Below are 10,908 nucleotides of genomic sequence, written 5' to 3' on the forward strand. Positions count from 1 at the left end.
ATGGTGAAAGATGATATGGTAGGTTGGATTTGGTTAGTGAGGTTGCATGCCATACTTCTTTAAAATATTAATGTCATGTCACGTGAGATTGGGCTTCACCTTGGTCAACTTTTAACGGTGAAGGGATATATTTGTGCCAAAATATAACGGTAGGAATATATTTGGACCCAACGTATAACGAGAGGTATAATTGGCCCTTTTCTGATAGTACCGGGCTATATTTGACCCTTTTCCGAAAAAGCTATTAGTTGGAAACATGTCTCTCTGAGTAATTCTTCCAAAAAAGTTGTTAATGGAAGAATAATGAGATTAAGGCAGATGTATCAGATCATAATGCTATTGTATATTGTAGGATAAATTCAAGTTTGACACAATTTTCTCATCTCTGAGTTGTGTCTTATACAGACCTCCTACCCAGTAAGTAGAACAGTGGCGTAAATCAGCAACAAAAGGCAGCTTGTATTAACTTTAAGAACATACTTTACATATAGATATTAACTTTTCTTTATTGGCGTTCTGCAATCCTTGTGCACATACTCTGGCTTATCGTTGTGTCTGGTATGACAAACTTTGATTTATGTTACACATAAGATACATATATGGAGTCTTTCAAGGCTCGCGCAAACATTGGCATACCTTCTTAAACATGTTAAAGCTCTTCATGAAGTTGGAAGTCATCTAGGACATGTTTCTTTTTGCAACCCCAGTGGCATTTCCATGAGCAGCGGGAATTGAAGGTATTTAGCCTCTTAGAGTGAAGAGATACGATGTTTGAGGTTGAAAGCGACTTGGAAAGTACTATTGCATATCCGTCATCCATGTAATCTGTTCCTTCTGGAAAGACTTGCCATAAAAGACTTCCACCTCCAGCTCCTCCCCTTTTAGTAGAATTCAAGATTGTGTTGTAAACTGTACCAATTAGTTTGTCCCTGAAGGTTGAATTGTACCCAGGGTCTTTTGCAGAAACACCAAACTCTGAAAATACGACTGGCATGTTCAGATAGTTCTCTGCGTCATCAATGTGTGATTGCATCCATGACTTGGTGAATTCAATATGAGCATCAGAGATTGATTGTGAAATCCTGAGGCAGCACAAAATGTTTTGATCAGTAGCTGCAAATTAGAGGTTAGGCAATATATATTGCAATATTCAGTGTGCTTACCAAGAGTCTGGATATATGTGAGCTGAAGCAAAATCAACTCCAAGAACCTGATGATTTCTAATGAAGTCAGTTCCAACTTTTTGAGCATAGGAGTTTGGGTTGACCTGAGCCCTATTAGGAGTCGAGGGACCATAGAAACCTTCTAGTCCGATCTGCAGCAAATGCTTCGGATCTATGCTCTTCACATAAACTGCCATTTCTTGTATCCAAGCCTATAAAATGTCAACAGAATGACATTTAAGTGGCAAGTGCAAACCTAGTTATTTGCTTTGACAATAGGCATTCCACTCAGTTTTAGCTTAGTAGTTAAAGTGTGACAAACCTGCAGTTTATCCCCAGAAGGATCTGACTCACAGCGCGGCTCATTCATCAGTTCCCAACCGAAAATAGTAGGGTCATCCTTGTATGTCATGTTGGTAAAGGTATTAACTCTATTCAGCACAGTCTGCAGAAAACAAATTAAAAGCAAGTTCATGCTGCATTGTGGTATTCACTAAAAGGAACTACAGAAGAAGATAATTATAATGTGTTGCTGTGATATTATTATGGAAATGAATAATGCACCTTTACATGAGCCTTGTAGTAGCTTTTGAGTGTGGGATGAGAGAAGAAGTCATCATCAGAAGTCAAATTCAGCCCAGCAGCTTTACCCCATTTTACATACTGGGGTTTGCCACCATATGCTTCCCAGTTGTTGACTAGTGACAGCATCAGCCTAATCTTGAATTTCTTGGCTTCACTCACCACAAAATCCAGAGCCTGAATAACAATAACATCGTACTTGTTAGCTTTCCTGTTTAATCTGAAAAAAAGGGCAGCCCAGTGCACAAAGCATCTTGTGTTAGTAGGGTCCGGGGAAGGACAATGCAAAATGCAGATCAGTCAAACCTTTCTATTAATTTGTCTGGATATTTTCTGGCTACTATAGTGAGATGGCTTTATGGAGAACATACAATATAACATAATATGAAAGTCGGTTCAAATAAAACTAGACTATTACAATGAATTGTTGTTATAGAGAGGTCTAACTGTAGTCCTTTTAATATTAGCATATTTATACTCTTATACAACAACAACTACTATGTCTTAATTCAAAGAGTTGAAGTCGGCTATATGAATCCCCACTGACCCTGTAGCTTTAGTCCTTTTAAGGTTAGCATATGTATATACAGGAAAATTTGGGCGATAAGATAAGCACCTTGAAAACATCTTCGTCATAAACAGCAGGAGTTTTCTGAAGAGCACGCCATTGGCCATCGTTGAAGGCCCACGTCCGGCATACTGATAGACCGACAGCAGATGCCTGCTGGAACACCTCAGTAACTTTTCCCCTAGTAGACTGATCAGCAGCAAACACCATCAACCAGTAAGTGTTGAATCCATTCACATAGAAAGGCTGGCCATTCACCACAAATTGGTTCGCTCTCTTCTGCACCATCATCCAATCACCATCTTCCATCTCTCCTCTACATTGAAAAATGCAAATCAAGATTAGAGAAACAAACAATTCTTGCAACATAACAAGAAAATGAGAAATTTTCTTGAATACCCATATTCTGTACTAGAATATGCTAACCGATTCTCAGCTTCATCGAACTGAGCACAATTTGCATACTTTATAAGTACTAAAAGTAGAAAACTAGCAGCCACAAAAAGGAACTTAGAGCTAAAATTCTGCTCCTGGTTGACCATATTGGGAAGTGAATGGACAAGTTGAGGTTAACTTGAACAACATAGTATATATATAGATGTACAACAGGACGTGTCCGAGGTTTTTCTGTACAAGCAACAAGCTTATGATAATGGACAGAAGTGTTCTTGAGGAAATGATTAAAGCTACCTTGAAAGCAAAGATTCATTGTCCCTTCTTGTCTCTGCAACTAGTGACAGTATATTCATATTTCCTTTCTTTTCTAAAACAATTAAAATAATTATGGATATGCATTTCTCCCTGGGAGAAAATTGATCAGATAAATAACCTGGATCATAAGGAATAAACCAAAATATTAACTTGTGATAGATGGCTTTCAAATTTGGCTCAAATGTCTTTATCACATAGAAAACTTTGTGAAAAAATAAAATCAGACCCCTCCTTAATGATAACATGCTAACTGTCAGATGAAGAGTGGTCCTTGGCTTCAAAGCAATAGAGAAAGAACAGTAGTATAGAAGTCTACAAACAAAAATCAAAAATTTTGCACGACTTATTGAGATTTAGACTATATTACCAGTTCCTTTAGAGATTATCAGACCAAGATATAATAAATCAAGTAAGAAGGGGCAAGGTTTTATTAAAACATAAAACACTAAAAATTATTCCTACCTCTATTTCAATTTATGTGTTTAATTTTTCTTTATAATTTGTTTCGATAAAAATTCCATTTTCTATATTTAATAAAAAAAAAGTAGCCCACTGCACAAAGCATCCCGTGTTAGCAGGGTCCGGAAGGGCCGTACTCCTGGATGCAGACACCCTATAACTTTTAAATTTCAACATACCACATAGCATGTTTAAGACTACAAGATTCAAAAAGCATATTGAGCATTATACACATTTTTAGTTTAAGATCACAAAATTCAAAAGCCTCACTTACTTTCTTAAACTTTATATCCAATCAAAATAAAACACATAAAATGGAATAAAGGGAGTATACGACTCGACCGAAATGATCACCGTCGCGCACAAGATTCAAAACGTAAAACTTCTTACTTTTTTGTGGTATCTTATTTCCTTTATCAGCACTCTTTCATTTGCCACATATATAGTAAGAAGTTAAAGTGAAAAGAAGAATCACTAAAGAAAGCACTAAAGTGGAAATATACTTCAACAGAAAGCCCTCGCTATAATTTCATTGGAATTTGAAATCATCAAACACAAAATAGAGAATAATTCGAGGAGTAGTTAGAATTTTGAGTTTATAGGTTCTAGAATATTCCAAAAAAGAAAGTTAGTGATTTTTGCCAAAATATTTATACATATTAAGTGAATCTTTTAACACAAATACATAATTTACCCTAAATTTACTGGGTTTTGCCGAACCTCTAATCGAATTGCTAGCTACAACAACTTGTATTCTCATTATGATACTAGATTACTAGAAATCTAGGAAAGTCTATTGTTGTGTTTTATAAACCATCAAGTTACCTAAATAATTACTACACATAATCGTCAATAGAAGTAAGATTAATAGTCTGAAAAATCAACACAGATTATCAGCTACAACAAATTAAAATATACTAGTAATATAATTTTTTATGAGAATTGGTCCATATAAGTTACTAAATCTTAAAAAGAAACCAAATGAAAATGAATTTATGTACCTTAAAATTCTACAAAAAAGCACATGTAGTACTTTCTGGCAGAGAAGCAAAAGCCCATCCCACCACCAACAGTTTGTTACTTTTGAATGTCCACTCTGATCCCCACTCATACTACTATTCTTGAAAGTAGTAAAAATCTCAACTGTCTCAAAATATTTTGACTATGAACAATAGAATAACAAGAAATGTAGAACCTTTCACTCTTCATGTTTCTTCCTAGAGTAGTACTAGAAACAAAGTGTGCCGACATACTGCTACTTCCTTATTTGACTTCTTTTTCTCCTCTTAATAGAAACCAACTCACTCTTATTTTTGTCTTTTCTTGGAGTATTTAATTGTATCAAATTAATTATACACTTGTTACTTGCATGAATCTTGTCGAATCATATATAGATTCGCCTAGTAAAGCTCGGCTAATTATAGTAAGTGAGGTTTTACGAGTGTAAAATAAAATTGAAAGTTTGAAACATGAGGTAAAACTTTAAAATCACTATAGTTCCAGACCCAAAAACAGTAGTACGATTTAATGACTAGATGGAGCCACTTGCTGTCCCATTAAAAACTTATTTGTACTTGGTGTTTATATAAATTTAATAAAAAACCTTCACATACATTCTCTTCACTAAGTTATAAAAGTTGATTAATGCAACCTTTTTATCTTAAATTATAATTTAATCATGATAAATTAATATCATTTAATATATATATATATATATATATATATATATATATATCAAGTTTTTTTTTTTTTTCTATTGCATACAATTCCAAAACTCGATTTCTGCCAGATTATTTCAGATGAGTATCTAGTTTTATTTCTGTTAATAGGACAATTCGTCACATAATCTATTAAAGTAGTTAGTTTACATTCCCATTTTATTACTCCTACTTCAAAAAAATTAGGAAAAAGGTCAAATATATTCTTCTACAAGTTTATCCCTTACACTTTTCGTATAAAAATATTTTGCCATATATATTCCTCCTCTGTTAGAGTTGTCTAAGATTACGTGACACTAATATTTTAATAAAATGAATGCCACATGACATGTTACCTCATCGCATAACTCATTTTACCCCCTCCATTTTATTTCTTCTTTCACTTATCTTTATGTTAAAGAGATAGTGTAGGTGACAACTGACAAGAATAATGACAATTCGAGAATCTTACTCTTCTAATTCACGCTCATAAAAAAATATGTAACCACAATTTCTATACTCATCTTAGCAATGAGTAGTGAGCACCATTAATAAATTAGGAGTCCTTTTCAAAATCAGGTTATGAGCACCATTAATAAATTAGGAGTCCTTTTCAAAATCAGGTTATCCTGAGATTATAACTTTTTATATGGATAGATAATTCCATGATTGTCACATAGAATCTCACTTTATCCCTTTAACATTTAAGGATTGGGAAACGATACCTCCCTCATATATTGAATGGGAACGATAACCCCCCCCCCCCCCCCACCCAAAATCCAATATTTTAAGGTGAGAATGTTTTATTTTTAATAAAGATCTTTTTCTTTTTCTTTCTAGAATTAAATACAAAAATATATATCTCTTATTATTGTCCAATTCACCTATTCCGTTGATAATAATGTATAACAACTACTTGAAAAAATCTGTTAATAAATTTCAAGTTATGTGCAGTGTTTTAAAAGGCGTTTTCGGGGCAAGCCTCGGGGCGGGGAGTATCAAAAATGCCCCGGGGTGATGGTTCGAGGCGAAAGTCTCAAAAGGCGTACGCCCAGCAATTCGGGGCGTACGTCTGGGAGTTTGGGGCGAAGTTTTTTTGTTGGGGCGTGTTGGGGCGCAAGCCCATAAAACTTCTTCAAATTAAAACAAAATTTGTTAAATAAGTCCTCAATATAATGCCCAAATTCTCAAAAGTCAACTAGTAATTACTCAAATATTTTAAAAAGGAACCGAAACATTAAATTTAAAAGTCACGACCTTTTTTTATTGCTAGAATGCCTAATATATACTCTTTTCCAATTATTTATCTTGTCTTGTACTATCTCAAAAAAAGTAACGACGATCGAATGTGCTTGTAAGTAGCATATAATAGATTGTTCTGATTAGTTTTTTTGTGGGGATGGAGCATATATTTATAGTTTTCTTCAAATTTTTACGCTATTTTACCTATTTAAAAGTATTTATTATAATTATAACCTTTGATGAAATACTAAAAATTAAAGTCCATGAGGCTTACGCCCCGTGCCTCGGGGTTTATGCCTCGCTGAGGTAGACGTAAAACGCCCTGCCTTATGCTCCCGCCTTTTAAAACACTGGTTATGTGTCATTCGTTTTTTTTTTTTTTTGGGACAAGAGGGTCAAGATCTTAATTATTATACAGTCCAAAGATTAGTGCCCGCGCGAGACACAGACGATATTAAAAGACACTAATGATGTTGAATTGTGATGTCGCTTGTTTGAGTACATTATATCATATTGTTTTAACAAAATGTCAAGTATCATCTAATTTTTCGATATAATACACTCAAATTAACGATATTTCTGTGAAATTAAAGGAAACAAATTAATCTTTTTAAATATTATTTGAGTTGTTCTTTAGATTTAATTAATAATGAATATATACATTTCTTTAACCCTTTTCCAATTCAGTTTTTCTTATTATGATAATTTAACTATTTTTTTTCCATTTAGTATCTGACATTTAATCAAACAAATATCATATATGATATTAGTCATGATTCTGAATTCGTCCAAAATATAAATAGATACTTTCTCTTGTTACTTGTCGTAAGATATACTGATAAATTATAATTACTATTAGCACTATTTTACATAAGCAATTAAATTATCTTCTCTTTGTTTCCAATCCACCAAATTTTGTGTTTTAATTTTAATTGTTGATATATCTATATATATAGACGAAATTCAAAACTTGGACATATAGAGAAAAATATAGGTAAGATTTAACAAAGATTAAATCTCGTTTTTCAATGGCTAGTTTAGTGACTTTTTTTTTTTTTGGAATTAATTACTTATTCTCACCGAAAAATATTGGATAGGGGGGTTATTATTCCCATTCAATATGTGAGGGGAGTGTCGTTTCTATTCAATATGTGAGGGGAGTGTCGTTTCTCAACCCTTAAATGTTAGGGGGGTAAAGTGGGATTCAATTTAAAATTTATTCCGAATTTAACTAATATACTCAATCAAATATCAAATATATTTACTCCCAAATTTTATATCAGAATACCGAATACAACAACAACAAACCCCATATGATCCCACAAGTGGGTCTAGAGAGGGTAGGATGTACGCATACCTCACCCCTATCTTTGTGGGGTAGGGAGGTTGTTTCCGGTAGGAGTCTAGAACCAAAATACTCTTAAAAAAGAGGGTTTGAACCAAAATACCCAAAAAAAAAAACTGTGACAAAAGTACTTTTAACGCAGTATTGTTTGCGCGTTAAAGGACTTAAATCCTAACAGCCGATTAAGTCCTTTAACGCAAGAAAATACTACATTATAGAACCCGATAATTTTTTTCTATAACGCGTTTTCTTTGCGTTATAGAAACTAAAAAAAATTTGGTCAACTTTTTTTTGCAACACTGAGTGTTTTTTTCATATTTTGACCAACGATTAGTCGTGTGTCAAGACTCGAAACGTCAATATTTTATATAGAACACGATTTTTTTCTGCATACAATCATATAGGCTCGATACATCAAGGATACGTAAACGTTCGGATCGTCATTTTAGGCGTTAAAAAGGTGTCCGAAGTAAGTTTTGTTTGAAAACTTTAGATTTAAGTGTTCTATTTTTATAAGGTTATTTTAGTCAACTTCATATGTCGAGAAAATTAGTCAGCTTTATTTTCAAAAATTGAAACCACAAAAGTGAAATTGACATTCACAGCTACATTGCCCGGGGATTTTTATGTTGAAATCTATTGCGTATCATCATATTATAAGTAAAGAAAACTAAAAACTTTACACCAATTTGGGGGAAAATTAAAATTGAATAGGATAATAGGTATTTTTTTTTTTAAATCAACTCGGCCAAACAGTCTTATGACGGTTTGTCCAAATAGATCTCAAAAAAATACGCATAATAAAAAAAATCGCGTAAAACGGACATCTGAGCGAAAAGTTACGACCATCTAAAGTTTGACCACTTTACAACTAACTTTTCTCCCTGTATTTTTTAAATATGTTTTTATCTAATTGAATTAGATTATATTCAAAATAAAGTTATGTCTTGATTAAAAAATAACACGCTTAAATCAAAACCTTAAAAAATAAAACACTTAAACCTAAAGTTTCCAATCAAAACTTACTTCGGGTACCTTTTCAACCCCTAAAACGACGATCCGAACGTTTACGTATCCTTGATGTATTGAGCCTACATTATAGTACGCAGAAAAAATATGAGGTTCTATATAAAATATTGATATTTCGGAGTCTTGACACACGACTAATCGTTGGTCAACATATGAAAAAAAACACTAAGTGTTGCAAAAAAAAAAAAAAAAGATTTATTAAAAAAAGATGTTGCGATCTTTTTATGGACAAAACACTAAGTGTTTCTTAAGTGTGTTATTTTTTAATGCGTAACTTTATTTCGAATATGTTGCAAAAAAGAAGAAGGCGTAAATCGGACGTCCGAACGCAAAAAATCACATATATTCGAAATAAAATTACGCTTTAAAAAATAATAAACTTAAATCTAAACCCTAAAAATAAAAAAATTTAAGCTAATGACAATAAATCTTCAAAAAAAAAATGGACGTCTATGTATATAGAACACTTAAACCTAAAGTTTTCAAACAAAACTTACTTCGGGTACCTTTTCACCGCCCTAAAATGACAATCCGAACGTTTACGTACCCTTGATGTATTGAGCCTATATTACTGTACTCAGAAAAAAATATCAGGTTCTATATAAAATATTGACGTTTCGGAGTCTTGACACACGACTAATCGTTGGTCAAAGTGTGAAAAAAACAAGTGTTGCAAAAAAAAAAAAAGTTGACCAATTTTTTTTATATTTTTTTTTACTGTTTCTATAACGCAGTAAAATATTGCGCTATAGATTTTTTTTTTACTAGGTTCTATAATGCGCATTTTCTCAAAGTTAAAAGACTTAACTTTGCGCTGTTACGATTAAGTCCTTTAACGCAGTATTACTTTTGTCACATTTTTTTTTTTTTTGGTATTTTGGTTCAAACCCTTTTTTTTAGTGGTATTTTGGTTCTGGACTCTTTCCGGTAGATCCTCGGCTCAGAAAAGGTACTTGGCACAGTAACGTTAGAAAAAAAAAAGAAAGCAAAATATCAAGATACAGAATAACAAGATACAAACTGCTAGTGGTATTAGATGGTAATAAACATCAAGGATTAATTTGACTTGTTTGTACTCTAAAGTCCCTAAAATACTACTGTGATGATAACTGAATAAAGTGTAAAATAGATAGATAAACTAAAACCAATTTTCTAGAGAAGTTGAAGCAGTAGAATTAGCAGAGAGATTATCCAATGGCAAGAGGGATTAATTTGGTGGTAAGAGTGGTATTTCAAGAAATTTATTTTTATTTGTCTAAAATCTTTTGATATTTCAGTCATAAACCCTCCCCCGCCCCCGCCCCCCAACCCAACCCAAAAAAAAAAAAAAAAAAAGCAAAAGAAATTATAGAACAGAACCATAATGATGATCTCGAAATTTAATATATTTATCTATCTAATTTTCATTATTTTATCGCATAATCATTTTACTCTTATTAGTTGGTACTAGCCCCCAAATAAAGAAAAGGTTATTTAGCTATATCGTGTTATGAAATATTAGTGCACATGGTGAATACCATAACTCTTAAAGAAATAACTCCCATTAATCTTCTCTATGATATAGATAATTTTTCACTACTCCTTGCCATTGTGATTGTAACCCTCTCTGTATTATTGTACACACTTAAAAGAGTATAGAAAATCTTTATATTCTCATCTCTTGTATCTTTTTATTTACATTGTCTAATTTCTTGTTTTGCTCTCACTTTATAACATATCTCCCTTAATAATGTGTGTAAGCGTTTTCGAGAAGACACTCACCCAAAGTACAAGAAAGAGAAATGTTTTTTTGGTAAGGAAAGAGAATTGTTAACCCCGAAAATAAAATTTCCCCTTTTCATTTGATATTAATTTTAATAAAAGATAATATATAATACATCAATAATAACCTGTTTCTACCTCTTTTAGAATATTTGTTTGATATTAATATTTTTTTAAACAATTATCGGGCACACGATCGGGTAGGTAAGGTGATGGGGCTGTTCCGCTATTAAAGAGAGATTTTAAATTCAAGCTATGCGAATTCTAATATAATCAGATTTCAATGTGGATACTAGACCGCATGTGAAAGAAAAAGTTTAATTTTTAAGGAAGAACTAGAAGCACTAGAAA

The 10,908-nt window shown here is 32.6% G+C and overlaps 1 protein-coding gene across 5 annotated transcripts; it reads right to left on the reverse strand.

The window, feature by feature from the left end:
• Positions 1 to 437: 437 nt before the first annotated feature.
• Positions 438 to 4,667, reverse strand: LOC132049822 (mannan endo-1,4-beta-mannosidase 6). Of its 5 annotated transcripts, none has more exons than XM_059440766.1 (6): positions 4,485 to 4,667; positions 2,362 to 2,629; positions 1,728 to 1,922; positions 1,486 to 1,608; positions 1,164 to 1,375; positions 438 to 1,082 (listed from the first exon to the last, which is right to left on the reverse strand). In XM_059440766.1, exons 1-6 carry the CDS (start codon positions 4,592 to 4,594, stop codon positions 650 to 652), a joined length of 1,341 nt encoding a protein of 446 aa, XP_059296749.1. In that variant the 5' UTR covers positions 4,595 to 4,667; the 3' UTR covers positions 438 to 649. The 5 variants fall into 5 exon arrangements, with proteins under 5 accessions (XP_059296749.1, XP_059296750.1, XP_059296746.1 ...); XM_059440767.1 differs by lacking the exon at positions 4,485 to 4,667 and adding an exon at positions 3,392 to 3,500; XM_059440763.1 differs by lacking the exon at positions 4,485 to 4,667 and adding an exon at positions 3,004 to 3,298.
• Positions 4,668 to 10,908: the final 6,241 nt, after the last annotated feature.

The sequence above is a fragment of the Lycium ferocissimum genome, chromosome 3 (genome assembly GCF_029784015.1).
Source record: "Lycium ferocissimum isolate CSIRO_LF1 chromosome 3, AGI_CSIRO_Lferr_CH_V1, whole genome shotgun sequence".
Taxonomy (NCBI): domain Eukaryota; kingdom Viridiplantae; phylum Streptophyta; class Magnoliopsida; order Solanales; family Solanaceae; genus Lycium; species Lycium ferocissimum.

Coding starts and splice junctions, on each gene's coding strand:
- LOC132049822 (XM_059440763.1), bottom strand. CDS start 3,269: ATGTTATCATTAAGGAGGGGTCTGATTTTATTTTTTCACAAAGTTTTC. Junction 2,630..3,003: donor AATGAATCTTTGCTTTCAAG/GTAGCTTTAATC, acceptor TTTTCAATGTAG/AGGAGAGATGGAAGATGGTG. Junction 1,376..1,485: donor CTTCTGGGGATAAACTGCAG/GTTTGTCACACT, acceptor GACATTTTATAG/GCTTGGATACAAGAAATGGC.